At 38.1% G+C, this 14,779-nt stretch overlaps 1 protein-coding gene across 1 annotated transcript in view; it reads right to left on the reverse strand.

Annotated features, from left to right (window-relative positions):
- Window positions 1-14,779, reverse strand: part of LOC106877055 (polyphosphoinositide phosphatase) — a 38,813-nt gene that overhangs the window by 2,779 nt on the left and 21,255 nt on the right. Inside the window, exons 11-20 of the mRNA XM_052965678.2 lie at window positions 14,367-14,500; window positions 12,671-12,787; window positions 9,759-9,894; window positions 9,228-9,286; window positions 7,709-7,875; window positions 6,909-7,050; window positions 4,890-4,948; window positions 3,430-3,574; window positions 2,089-2,169; window positions 694-934 (exon numbers count right to left, since the gene is read on the reverse strand). Of these exons, the coding sequence (XP_052821638.1) occupies window positions 694-934; window positions 2,089-2,169; window positions 3,430-3,574; window positions 4,890-4,948; window positions 6,909-7,050; window positions 7,709-7,875; window positions 9,228-9,286; window positions 9,759-9,894; window positions 12,671-12,787; window positions 14,367-14,500 (1,281 nt within the window). The remainder of the gene's footprint in view (window positions 1-693; window positions 935-2,088; window positions 2,170-3,429; window positions 3,575-4,889; window positions 4,949-6,908; window positions 7,051-7,708; window positions 7,876-9,227; window positions 9,287-9,758; window positions 9,895-12,670; window positions 12,788-14,366; window positions 14,501-14,779) is intronic.

The raw sequence follows: 14,779 nt of genomic DNA on the forward strand, positions 1-14,779 counted from the left end.
TGATTTCACTGTATAGCAATCTGAACAAGTGTCTCCTATCATATCTTCTGATCAACCAAAGTCCTGTGAGAATAATTTCATAGATGGGAACTGCACAGAAGAGCTTATGGGTTACGAATCCAGTCTGATAACATCTCCGATCAGCCATAAAGGGTACTGCCTTTTTCCTTCTGATGAAGCTATCTAAAAAAATAATTCACTAGGTGCAGGCATAGCTGTATGGTAAGAAGCTTGCCTCCCAACCACATGGTTCCAGGTTCAGTCCCACTGCATGACACCTTGGGCAAGTGTCTTCTAATATAGTCTTGAGCCAACCAAAGCCATGTGAGTGGATTTGGTAGACAGAAAGTGAAAGAAGCCCGTCATATATATATTTGTGTTTGTGTTTGTCCCCAACCACTGCTTGACAACTGGTGTTGGTGTGTTTATGCCCCTATAACCTAGCAGTTCAGCAAAAGAAACCAATAGATAAGTACCAGGCTTTAAAAAAAAAAGTAAGTACTGGGGTCTTCAAGGTGGTGCTCCAGCATGGCCACAGTCTAATGACTGAAACAAGTAAAAGATAAAGATATCCTGAATCTCCCTACCATACACTCCATTCTTCCAAGAAACAACAGTGTAAAACTTCAGCTGTTCATCAGAGAAAGAATCAAAGATAAAAAAGCAACAAAGAAGGAAACAGGTATGGTTTACCTTAAAAGAAATCTGTTTGTTTTCTATTGTTGAATTATCAGAGTTGGAATCATCAGAGAAGTCAACATCACCATCCACTTCATCACTCTCACTACTACTAAGACTGTCTTCACCTCCTCCTCCTCCAACACGACTACCTGCTTCACTGCCTCCACTGTTACCTCCTCCTCCTCCACTCCCACTCCCAATGAGATTGGAAGCATTTGCAGGTTCACTTTTGTTACTTATTGATGCTTCAAGACTGGAAAAAGAATAGAAGAACACAGCATCATCAGTCATCTTTATTATTTTGAAACATATATTACATTTTAAGTCAAATAAAACCAAAATCATAGCATTGGCCAGTCCCCCCCCCCCCCGACTGGCTCTCGTTCCGGTGGTACGTAAAATGCATCATCTGAACATGATCAATGCCAGTGCCCTCTGACTGGCTCCCATGCCAGTGGCACATAAAAGGAACCATCCAAACGTGATCGATGCCAGGCCGCCTGACTGGCTCCTGTGCCGGTGGCACGTAAAAGGCACCCACTACACCCTCGGAGTGGTCAGCATTAGGAAGGACATCCAGCTGTAGAAATATAGCCAGATCAGATTGGAGCCTGGTGCAGTCACTGGCTTCCCAGACCTCAGTCAAGCCGCCCAACCCATGCCAGCATGTAAAACAGATGTTAAATGATGACGATGATGATGATATATTACATTTTTAAAAATAGTTTTAATCAGGTTGATGATAAACATTCTTCTTCTTCTCTCCCTTTCTGTCTCTTTCAGAGAGGGATGGGTCCTATCAAATTTAGATGCCTAAGATATGTTATATGTTACGACCCCATCAGGACTTAATGACTCAAGTCAAGGCAGGAAGTCATTGTCATCATCACCACCATTATCATAATGATCATGATTATCATCAGCACAAGCGCTGACATCGCATATGCTTAAGATATTTGCTTTACAGTCATGTATTTCTAAGTTTGATCCCACTATGCAGCATCTTGGGTCTTCTGCCATAGACTCAGATCAACCCAAGCCTTTCCAACACAATTGCATGAATAGAGTGTGCAAAAGACCATCAGAGGAACTGTACCTAGTACATGTGGTAGACTTAGTACGTTGTCCAATTTAATACCACCACCTGATCTTTGTGTGCCCTTTGGTCCACTCTGTCAGAAACATTCATACCAGATATCCAGTGTCAGGATTACTCAATCTTTGTATGATTTCCTTCTTAAACAAATTGCCCCTTTTAATCTCAGAGACCCTGCAAAAGGGTCACTTCTTCAGTAAATCATAAAATATTGGTCATCAAAGTAATGATAATCATGTTATATTAATAGTGCACATCTGCTGTTCTATCTATTAAGCTTCCTACATAAAAAAAAACAATAAATTCCTTACCTCTGGTCATCAATTGGTCGCTCTGGGTTGACACGAATGGAAAATGGGCTGTAATCTGTGGCATGTTTAGGCATCACATTCCTTGAGTAAATGAAATACAAGAGATTGAAGCAACCACATAGACAATTAGACATCAGGAAGTTAAATCATTATATAATCATTAAACACACAGCGAGATCGTTGCCAGTGCTGCTGGACTGGCTCCTGTGCAGGTGGCACATAAAATACACCATTTTGAGCGTGGCCGTTGCCAGTACTGCCTGACTGGCCTTCGTGCCGGTGGCACGTAAAAGCACCCACTACACTCTCGGAGTGGTTGGTGTTAGGAAGGGCATCCAGCTGTAGAAACTCTGCCAAATCAGATTGGAGCCTGGTGTAGCCATCTGGTTCACCAGTCCTCAGTCAAATCGTCCAACCCATGCTAGCAAGGAAAGCAGACGTTAAACAATGATGATGATGATGATGACACACATATGGACTACAGTGGAATTCAAATTTGATAAAGCTGTAAATAATAGTATGTAAATATTTGTTTTTTTAAGTTTCTAAATTCTTATGAAACAATAATATCTGTAATAATATTCATTTAGGTAAACTCATGTTTACAAACTAGATTTCAAAAAGTACTAACTATAAGAACAAGAGTTTATAGTTTTGGGGTTATGTTTTTTTTTAATTTAAAGCTGAAACTTCATAAGTTACAACTGCTAGGTTTAATGTTGGTAATCCTCAAAGAATTAGGAACCAGAAACTAGTACTTGTAATTTATGAAGTTTTAGCTTAAAAACAAAAGTTATATATATTATTTTCACAATCTTGTAATGGTGAAAAGCAGAGTCAGCCTGGGTGCAAAATGACAGAAACAAATACAAGATAGGTTAGTGGTGATGTTTTGAGGGGAAGGGGCAGTGATGGTTACATAGTATTTAAGGTGGCGATGGTGGTGGGAGTGGTGCCATTCATCAAAGAGATCATGATGAAAAGATGCTGATATACTTTGAAGCTCTAACAAAACAACCATTAATGGATAAAGTAGTCCTAGAAACACTATGTCTCTGAATAAAAGACAGGATAAATGGTAATGTTTGGGAATGTCTTTGAGGAACACGGGTCTGCTAGATCTAAATAAACAAGTTTGTGAAGTGGGAAAGGGATTAAACAACAACAAGGAAAAATATATTGGATGATGTCTGAATAAAAGATGGAAGGTCAAGGCTGGGAACATCTTTGATCATAAGTCTGCTAGATAGAGTGGATTTGGAGTAAAACAACATCAAGAACACAACGATGAAACACTGCAAAGTTCATCCACCTACCTTACCCTACGAAATTGTTCCTTACCTTATGGAATGGGTGAGTGTAAAAGCAAATAGCTCTTCCAATGATGTCAATTCATAAGGATGATAATGTTCTGCAAATTCATCCACACACTCATCTGTTCTTCTGTTCACAGAAACATGCAATTGGTCGTTTAATCCTTTTTCCTCTGTAACAAAAAGAAGTGTATGGATGAGCATTGCTCCTCTTGGCTGACTCATCGTACCAACTCTGAAAGAATTTTAGTTCCCAGATGAATGTTAATTAGGCTAAACCTGAGGCTTAGCTTAATTAAAACTAACAAGACATCAGCATAGGTATAGCTGTATGATTAAAGAGTTTGTTTCACAACCACATGGTTCTAAGTTTGACTTTACTGCATGGTGCTTTGAGCAAATGTTTCTACTTGAGCTTCAAGTTAACCAATACTTTGTGAATAGAATTTGGTAAACAGAAGCTGCACAGAGCCTGACATATATATGATGTAGCATGCAGGTATGGTTGTGTAGTGAAGAGATTCACTTTACAACTACTACATGGTTTTGGGTTCAAATCCACCTTGGGCAAGTATCTTCCAACATAAACTTCAGTTGACCCAACAACATGAGAATGAAATTTCAGTGGCATGTACAAAGCACCATCCGAATGTGGTCAATGCCAGCCCCCTCACCCCATCTGGCTCCTATGCCAGTGGCACATAAAAAGCACCCACTACACTCTCAGAGTGGTTGGCATTAGGAAGGGCATCCAGCTGTAGAAACACTGCCAGACCAGATTGGAACCTGGCGCAGCCTCCTGGCTTGCCAGACCCCAGTCAAACCGTCCAACCCATGCCAGCATGGGAAACGGACGATGATGATGATGATGAAGATGAACTGTACTAAAGCATATATCCACCTATAATATACATATATATATATATATATATATATATATATATACTACACACACACACACACACACACACACGCATATACGTGCATGTGTGTTAGTCTTCAAATAGCCTCATATTGACACCACTAGAGTACAGTGATATTGGTTTATGTCCCAGCTCTTGGGTTCTATTTGCTAATTCCAGTGGCAAAACTCATACAATACTGACCCAAGAAATCTCATCCAATCCATACCAGTATGGAAAAAGCAGGCATAAAAATTATGATGATATGTTTGTGTATGTGTGTTTAGCATTGGATATGTAGATAGCATCAAGTTATGCAACCAACTACCTACATGTCAACAACAGAGCTTTGACATAGTCATTCAACTTGCTAGATATAGCAGCAAAACTTCTTATTGTGCACACATTGAATAATGTAGTACTAATTATGCACAAAAACAAAATAGTTTCATCAGCATGATAAAAAACGGTTGATGTAAAATAGTAAAAATAATCTAACAATGTAAAGTTACTGTTCAATGAATTTGTTTGGTTTCAAAAACTAAAACAAAAATTTTAAATAAATTTCTCCAAGCTGCTGACTTACCTTCATCTAGTGGTAAAGGTAGATGGTATGGCACATTGGGATCCCACCACTGACAGTAGCTGAAAGTAAGATAAAGGTTAGATTTAGTAAATTATAATATAAAAGGAAACGCATAGTTAAACTAATATTATGATCTTTGGCCCACAGACACTGTTCATCATCTCCCTCTTTGTTCTAACCCTACAACTACATCATCCTCTGCTCCTCTGAACTAGCAAGTTGGAGAGCTCCTCTGTCACCCTGACTAGGTCTCATGGTGCTAACCTTGTCTCTAATTGTGTCTCATGGTGCCACGCTAACCTTTTTCCCTATATCACCTTTCAAGAATTCCTTTCCCACCAATATGTTTCCTGCAGACAAATATTTAGAAATGTTCAAGCTAAAGACACACCACCCTCAGTGGACCTTTGAAGGCTACAAGGAACAACACCAGAGCATGAGTACAACTCGAAACCAAACCATTAAAAAGTAATAGGTTAGGTAATACAAAATAAAATGAAAAAAAAAACACAAGAAGAAAACAACAATACAAGGATGTAGTAAATGCAAAGTATTAAAAGACGCTCAGGGAAGCAAAGAAAGGTTGTTTTACATTTAGCTACACAGCTTTCAGGTGAAATGGTTGATATTAAGGAGACTTGTGAATAAAACACATCATTTTATTATTATTTTTAGCTTTAAAATATGAGAACTGTGCACAGTTCTGTGAGGAAGTGTTTATGTGTATGTAAATATGCAGAAGAATACGTGTTTCATCATCATCGTTTAACGTCCGCCTTCCATGCTAGCATGGGTTGGACGATTTGACTGAGGACTGGTGAAACCGGATGGCAACACCAGGCTCCAATCTAATTTGGCAGTGTTTCTACAGCTGGATGCCCTTCCTAACGCCAACCACTCAGAGAGTGTAGTGGGTGCTTTTACGTGTCACCCGCTCGAAATGGTGTCTTTAATGTGCCACCCGCACAAGAGCCAGTCCAGGGGCACTGGCAACGATCTCGCTCGAAAACCCTACAAAGGCCAGTCAGGCGGTATATATATATATATATATATATATATATATGTCTGTACGTATTGTCGTCATCGTTTAACGTCCGCTTTCCATGCTAGCATGGGTTGGACGATTTGACTGGGGACTGGTGAAACCAGATGGCTACACCAGGCTCCAATCTGATTTGACAGTGTTTCCACAGCCGGATGCCCTTCCCAAAGCCAACCACTCAGAGAGTGTAGTGGGTGCTTTTACGTGTCACCCACACGAAGGCCAGTCAGGCGGTACTGGCAAAGGCCACGCTCATCTCGCTCGAGAAACCTCATGTGTCACCCGCACAAGAGCCAGCCCAGGGGCACCAGCAACGATCCCGCTCGAAGAAATTTCATGTGTCACCAGCACAAGAGCCAGTCCAGGGGCACTGGCAACGATCTCGCTCGAAAAACCTCATGTGTCACCCGCACAAGAGACAGCCGAGGGGCACCGGCAACGATCCCGCTCGGAAGATTTCATGTGTCGCCCGCACATGAGCATGATAAAGAGAATGAACTATTGGGGTATTGTTCAGCCAATTTCATATTAAAGTTTACAAAACTAAACCTACTTCCTGTACAGGAGACATGTATTTTCAACCATAGTGGAAGGTGACCCATCTAAAATGCTGGAGACTGAACAAAGTCAGTATACAAAATGGCTCTGCCCATTTGGGCTCATACAGAGGAGACATGGATTCCATAAAAAGTGATTCAGAGTAAAGGGGTGGGGGGCATTTACACCAGTTACAAATGATCTCTCTACAGCTGGTAACACAATAAAATGCAGATAACCCATACTGTAAAGGGGTTGGCAATAGGAAGGGTATCCAACCATAAAAACAATGCAAAAAAATATCAACCAGCCCTTCCAGCATGGAAAAAATAGATGCAAAGTGATGATAGTGATGAAAAGCTATGTTAAAACAGAGTAAGCAGGGATTTTTTTTTTTTTTGTTATATAAGACCGTAAACAAATGTAGTTAAGCATTTTACCTCTTTCTTGAAAGCAACTTCTTTCCAAAACAGTCAGGGTTGTGAAGATAGTAATCAGTTGAGAGTTCCCATAAATTTGGTGTTCTAGAGTTTGGACTGTAAACTCCAAGAAATAAATTAATTGATTGCTGCTTCTCGGCATCTGGTTACAAGAAATACCAGCATATAATAAGAGTCAAGAAAAGAATTTGTTGAAGAAGGAGAAATGATAATTCATTAACAAGATAAGTTTAATAATTGAAACAGGTGAAAAGGAAACAGATTCAGAGGAAGGTGTTGCTGGTTTGTGACAACAAAAATTATACACAGAAGTATGTGAATTTGGGCAAGTTTGTATGTCATGTGGTGAACACAGCATGACCAGAAGATAAAAAAGTTTGCTTTGCAATCACAAGATCTCAGGTTTAATCCCATTGTATATCATCTTCAGCAAGTATCTTTTATCATTAACTTGAGCTGACCCAAGCTTCTTGAATGAAACAGGATATATACACAAATTGAGTGGAAAGCCACCAGATGAACTGAACTTATAATTCACACACAATGCAATGCCATGTTGATTCTGTCTGAAACAAATGTTAAGGATATACATGCTTGTGTGTGCGTGTGGAATACTCAGATACTTACATGCTAATTCAATGAGCAGGGAATTAAGTTAACCAAAATCTCATCATTGAAACTGACAGAGACTCATTCACCTTTATTTTTATACCATGTAGTAAGGAGGAATCTGATGCTTTAGAGATGTTCCTTCATTTATCTTTTTACTTTCACTCAAAGATACAGGCTCAGTAACTTACCAGAGAATGCATTGCTATAGTAACGAGATATGGTCTGAACCAAATCTCGAGAGTTATATGTCCAGGTGGCAATTTTGCGGTAACCTTTGATTCTGTGTACCAGCTGAGAGCCACCGTATTGAAGGGCTAATGTGTTTCCTTGGTCTTCATATAGTTTTTCCAACATTCTAAAAGAAGTAAACAGAATACAATAAAATAAATGCAAAGTAAAACATCTGGAATCCAAGGAAATTGGTGATTTTCTGTGACAGCAATAATTAGTCTATAAGAGAGATTGCTGAGTCTACTTGCTGCGCAGAATGTAGAATATGTTTCTGGATTTGCTCTTTGTCTCACCACACCACTTTTTCTCTGACTTTCATTTACAGACAAAGAGCAAGCACCAAAACATTAGTTAATACACTCCTCATAGCAACTAAAATAACTGAACTTTCCTATGAAATAAAAATGGTTTTAAAAATTAAATGCTTTGGTTCTTGAATAAAAGGCAAATTATTAATAATATTTTTTTTTATGGCTTTATGAAAAGAAGAAGAATAGTGACTATGATCATCACAGAACCTCAAAGACTGGTGAATTGAAATGGAGGAAGAAATAATGACTTATAGGTTACTGCAGTAGGAAATAGTATATCAAAGTATCGAGATTTCTATACTTCAATGAAAGACCTTACAGATTTAAAGCATAATGGACACATATATTTTAGTGTTAAACCAAGCAATGGGTTAATGTAATTATGTCTGTTGTGGTTTGAAGCTGTCTAAGCATAATTAGACATAATGGAATTTGCAAAAGAGAAGTAATAATGATCTTGCTAGCAGGTAATTTTTGAATACTCAGGAAATTAAGAGTGAACAGGTGTGGGGTACATAATGGTCAGATACCAGTGATGACCAGTGGTGACACGTAAAAAAGCACCATGCAAGTGTGGTCGATGCCAGTGCCACCTGACTGGCTCCCATGCCGGTGGCATGTGAAAAGCACCCAATACACTCTCAGAGTGGTTGGCATTAGGAAGGGCATCCAGCTGTAGAAATCTTGCCAGATCAGATTGGAGCCTGGTGCAGCTTCCTGGCTTGCCAGTCATCAGTCAAACCATCCAACCCATGCCAGCATGGAAAGTGGACGTTAAACAATGATGATGACGATGATGACGAGGAGGAGGAGGAGGAGGAGGAGGAGGAGGAGGAGGAGGAGGAGGAGGAGGAGGAGGAGGAGGAGGACTGGTCATTTCCCTTCGTCATAAATCAAACCAATGTCTCCTAAACCCCAAGGGGCTTTTAAGGAAGTTCAGTGCTTCACAACAATACAACAAAGTTGGCAATTTTTCTCTGTTACTGCATGACAAAGGACCAACAAGCTGTGAGGTACTGTGAGACTTGTCCAATCCATGCAAGCATTGTAAAAGCAAAGATAAACTGATGATGATGATGATAAAGACATTGGTGGCAGCGGTGAGAACAGGACAACAATGACAAAGAGAATGATACAACAGGAAATAATAAAAAAATGTTCTTACCTTACACAGTCTGTATCATATTCTAAATTGGGGCTAGAATTAACTCCCATAGCATACAACTGAAAAAAAATGTAAAAGGTAAAGACAAGACCAACACCTGGAGGTGGCTAAGGAAAAATGATCTGAAAGGATGCATTGAAGTATTGATATATTGCACTGATTTTTTTCTTTTCTCTCATAGAAATCAGCATTTTCAATTTCACAGTACCTCACCTGTTAGCATCTTTAGATGTAAAACCTTGTTGTCCCTTCACATCTCTGGCTGGGATTTGAGTGCAACTTGTATAAATTAAAGCAAAGCCAAAACACAATAATAATAATAAATTCTAACATAATTAGACACAAAGCAATACATTTTCAGAGGGAGGCATGTAGTCAATAAGTTGCAATATTTAACAAGTACTTATTTTACTGACCCCCACCCCTACAGTAAATCAGGATTGTCACAGTTTCAGCAAATCAGATCAGGTCACAAGCCGAACACACACAACTCAGAAATAATACAATTGTTTACTTAGAAATAGTAGTTACCTGATATCCCAAAGCACATTTGCCAACAGCAAACTGTGCTGTGTTTGTGCGATCAAGGCAATCAACACAGTTTGTTCTCACTACTCCAGTTTGCTTTTTTCCATATTCGGTCTTTACTCCTCGAATTCCTTTAAGTCTGAAGACAATATGACAAAACAGAAAAGCCTTAAGGACAAGAATCATTTTTATCACTAAAAGTAAACACTTATTTGTTTCATATGCTTTTTAAAACCCCTTCCTGAGTATACTTCTAATGAAATACAAAATCCAGATGTTTCAATTAATTTTCAAAATAATCAAAAACTTAGAGGGATTTAGTACAGTGTTGTTGTTGGCACTCCATCGCTTACGACGTTGAGGGTTCCAGTTGATCCGATCAACAGAACAGCCTGCTCATGAAATTAACGTGCAAGTGGCTGAGCACTCCACAGACACGTGTACCCTTAACGTAGCTCTCGGGGATATTCAGCGTGACACAGAGTGTGACAAGTCTGGCCCTTTAAATTACAGGCACAACAGAAACAGGAAGTAAGAGTGAGAGAAAGTTGTGGTGAAAGAGTACAGCAGGATTCGCCACCATCCCCTGCCAGAGCCTCGTGGAGTTTAGGTGTTTTCGCTCAGTAAACACTCACAACGCCCGGTCTGGGAATCGAAACCGCGATCCTATGACTGTGAGTCCACTGCCCTAACCAGTGGGCCATTGCACCTCCAGTAACTTTGTCATTATTCACAGAATATATCATAACGAAAGTTTCTTACACAAAATTATTATTTAATTTATGTTATCAATTTCCCTGAAAGCCATGACATACTGAGAAAGAGTATATAATATCGCATATATGTAAGACAAAACAAAATCACAACAAAAATCTAAAAAATAGAATGGAATAAAGGTTTGGATAAAGAAAAATGTTTCTGTTGTTAAAACTTTCTATAACCTCAATGATGTGGAAGATCTTATTTAAGATTGATGAGCCTTGAAAATAAATTGCATCTCCAGCCCTGTAGCTTTTTAAACCAGTTGTAATTTTAATATAAATTTTTTAAAACAGTTTTGTATCATGGGAACAGAAAAAAATCTCAAGTAGAATGACATCAAAAGGATTAAGCAAAGAGATGAGAAAGAAGACCACAAAATCACAAAAATTTGAGCTGAGGAAAAGAAAATTTGGGAATAGACATGCTTGTTATAGTAAAATGGTGCTTTAGCTGTTCTAAAAACATTATTTTAAGGAGTGTAGTTTCAGCCATTCAGCTGAGGCCATGCTGGGACACCATTATATAAATAGGTTTTTTTTTTTTTCATACATATTATTCAGTGTCAAGTGTAAGAAATAATCCTATAACATCTCTGTCTTCTCCTTATACATGTCAAATTAGGATTATTAATATAAAACAAGAAACCTAGATTGGATGAAAGTTCTAGGGGGATGGAGTTGTAATTCTCGGATGGCAGGACTGGTAAGTGCATTATACAGATGTAGAGAATGATACATATTAAGTATGGCAGAAGGAAAATCAGATGAAATGAATGAACTTGTTGACTGAGTAGACTTATGATGAAAGACATTACAGTTGTGACAATCATATTTTTGGGGTAATAACTGTGTATGTAGAACTACATTATCTTATTTAAAATAGTAGAATGCAATTTGAGGGAGATTTAGCTGTTATTTCTAGCTGATTAAACAACCATATAGAGAAGTAAGTAACATAGTAGACATAGCAGTGAAAGAAAATGGACACTGTGTGATTCAGATATTTGCTTCACAATCACATGATAGCAGGTTCAATCCCCCTATACAGTATCATAGGAAAGTGATTTTTATAACAGCCTCAGCTCAACCCAACTGTTGTGAATGATACTGAGTCAATGGAAATGTGCAAAAGCTCATCAAATGGACTGTACCTGTTCATGGGAAATGTTAGACCAAATCTGCTACTGAGTTTAAAACGTCCCACTTAACCCTTGAGTATCTTTTAATGGAGTTTATTGTTTCAGACATTAACACTAAAATCTCCAGTCTGAAGATAAGATCTTCCTCTCTTCTACAAGGCACAGAAACCCAACAGAAAAGTCACTGCTGCTGATTTTAATCTTTTGGTTGAGTCATATAAAAAAGAAGAAGAAATGCACAGCACTTTTCAGGATGGGCGATAGCTTTAGCTGTATTGCTGTTTAGCCCTAGGTCAGTCTTGACAGAGGAAATATAATCAAAAGCATTCCAACCATGATCATTATATCTTTTTTATTTCAGTCATCTAGGAGTGAACTGTCCAACATATCCTTCCCATTTTTTAAGGGAATTGATCTGAAACTAAACAACAACAAACTTATCCCATTTGTTTCAATTTCTTTTACCATACTTACACTACCAAGAACTTAACAATCTTTGCACCCCAATATACATTCTTCTAGAACTTCTATTGGGTTGTCCAGAAAGTTTGTGCCAATTTTTAAAGGAAAGAAAAAGGTCAATAAATACTTGCCATTACATTTTTAATCAACCAAATATGAACCATTTTGTTGCACAATGCGTCTCTATTTTTCCTTTAACTTGAAAATACCCTTTTCGCAGAATTGAGGTGGTTTCATGGCAAATAAGTCGAAAGGTAAGCTACTATAAAACGGCATGAACTTTCCAGACAACCCGATATTTGAAAAGGATATGGCTCCTGTTCAGCAACCATATAGAGGCTCCTTTTGTTTGTAGAGGTAGAATCAAGAATCCATCTTATTTCCCCACCTCTGCCTACTTATTTCCAAAATTTTCTCTATCATAAATATAATTAGTGAAAAAATTCAGACAGATTTATGTTCCTATTCCAAAGCTACAAAAATATCCTCAATTCTGGTTTCCCCACCACCACCACGACCATCACCACTAAACATGAAAAACATGTCAACTTACGGTTCAGACATCCATAATTCGTCATGAACATTAGAAGGGGAGTGAAAATAAAACCCTGTACGTTTGATGCAGCTTTTTGCAATTTTGCCCAAACGATCCATAACACTGCAATCTTTCCTGAAATTAAAAGCAAAATGAGGAAATTTAAACAATTTACAAGTCCCCCTATATTATTCATTTTACACATGTGTTCACAGACACATACAAACAATATATATATATATATATATATATATATATATATATATATATATATATATATATACATATATATATATATAGACACCATCCAAGCATGATCATTGTCAGGGCTGCTGACTGGCTCCCGTGCCGATGGCACGTAAAAAGCACCGTTTGAGCATGATTGTTACCAGTGCCGCCTTACTGGCACATGAAAAACAACATTCAAGCATGATCATTGCCAGTGCCGCTGAACTGGCTCCAGTACAGGGGGCACATAAAAAATACATTTTGAGCTCATCCGTTGCCAGTACCACCTGACTGGTCCTCGTGCCGGTGGCATGTAAAAGCACCCACTACACTCTCGGAGTGGTTGGCATTAGGAAGGGCATCCAGCTGTAGAAACTTTGCCAGATCAAATTGGAGCCTGGTGTGGCCTCCTGGCTCACCAGTCCTCAGTCAAACTGTCCAACCCATGCCAACATGGAAAGCAGACATTAAACGATGACGATGATGATGATATATATATATATATATATATATATATATATATATATATATATATATATATATATATATATATATATTTACACACACAAGGGTGTGCTGAAAAGTTTCTGGCTTTAAGAGAATTGTGAAAGGCCTGGTTGAAAGCCCAACCTTTCAAGTTTTTTTACAGGGCTTAGAAAAACTGAAGGATGACTGCAATAAGTGTGTGAATCTGAGAGGGGAATATATGGGATAGAAACATAATCAACTGATCCTCTAGTATTTTCTTTTACCCAAAACCAGGAACTCTTCAGTACCCACTCATGTGTGTGTTTTATACATATATATATATATATATATACAATTTTAAGGTATATCCTGCTGACCCCCTCGCCCAGTTGACTCGGCTGGACTTAATCAAGTCCCATCTTGCATCACTGCAGTAGCAAACCACTGATCTGCCTTCTTTATACAAAGCCACCTAGTGGACTTCTCTGCAACTTCAGTGATGGAGTTTATAGTCGTCCTCTTTGTTTTTAATTTGTTTTGCAAGAATGTTATCATTCAGATTATTTTGTCAAATGTAAGGCTTATTCATCCATATTTTTAGGAATTAATCATGCATTACCTCATAGCTCTGAGATTTTGATGTGGTTGTTTATCTTTAGAATGACATTGTTGGGCAAGTATGAGAGGCCAGATCTGGCCAGTTTAAACATTAAACAGGTAGAATATTTGGGCTGGCTTTGGATGGTTTAAATGCTAAAAGATTAAAGGAAGGACACACATGTAAGATAATGTGGCCCTAGACGCACACCACATCTGAATAAAAAAAAAAACTAGTTTGAAAGTTTTTGATCATGTGTCTGCTTGATCAGAATTGTCTAAGGTCTAATCAACACCAAACTTACTACACTAGACTGCCATACATTTACCATTATATTACACCACAATTATATTGCATTATTGTTTCTTATATATATGGATATCACAAGCAATAAAGTAAATTTTAATGATTCTCACTTACTTCTTACTAACACCTGCCATATCAAAACCAATGTACTGTATGTTGTGTGAATAGGCTAAGAACTGGTTGAGATACTCAATAGCACTTATAAATTCTTTGGTCAATATACTTTCATGGCGCCGTTTCTCTCGACGCTGAAAATAGAAAACACTCAAAAACTGAAGCATGATAAAGAACACAGTAGAAGTACTTAACAGACTAAAATGTAATGAGAGAAGTAGCAGAAGTTGTAATCGGTAGTCTGGTTGTCTAACCCAAAGTCAACTCTAATGCAACTGATCTATGATGAAAGGCATTCTAACAGTGATCATCCTGTCTTTTACTATTTTGAGGCATGATGTATCTAAGAGTATATTATTTTTGACACGCATCTTTTTTCTTAAGATGGTAAAGTGTAGTTCGAGGAAAATTTG

The sequence above is a fragment of the Octopus bimaculoides genome, chromosome 2 (genome assembly GCF_046866305.1).
Source record: "Octopus bimaculoides isolate indiv1 chromosome 2, ASM4686630v1, whole genome shotgun sequence".
Taxonomy (NCBI): domain Eukaryota; kingdom Metazoa; phylum Mollusca; class Cephalopoda; order Octopoda; family Octopodidae; genus Octopus; species Octopus bimaculoides.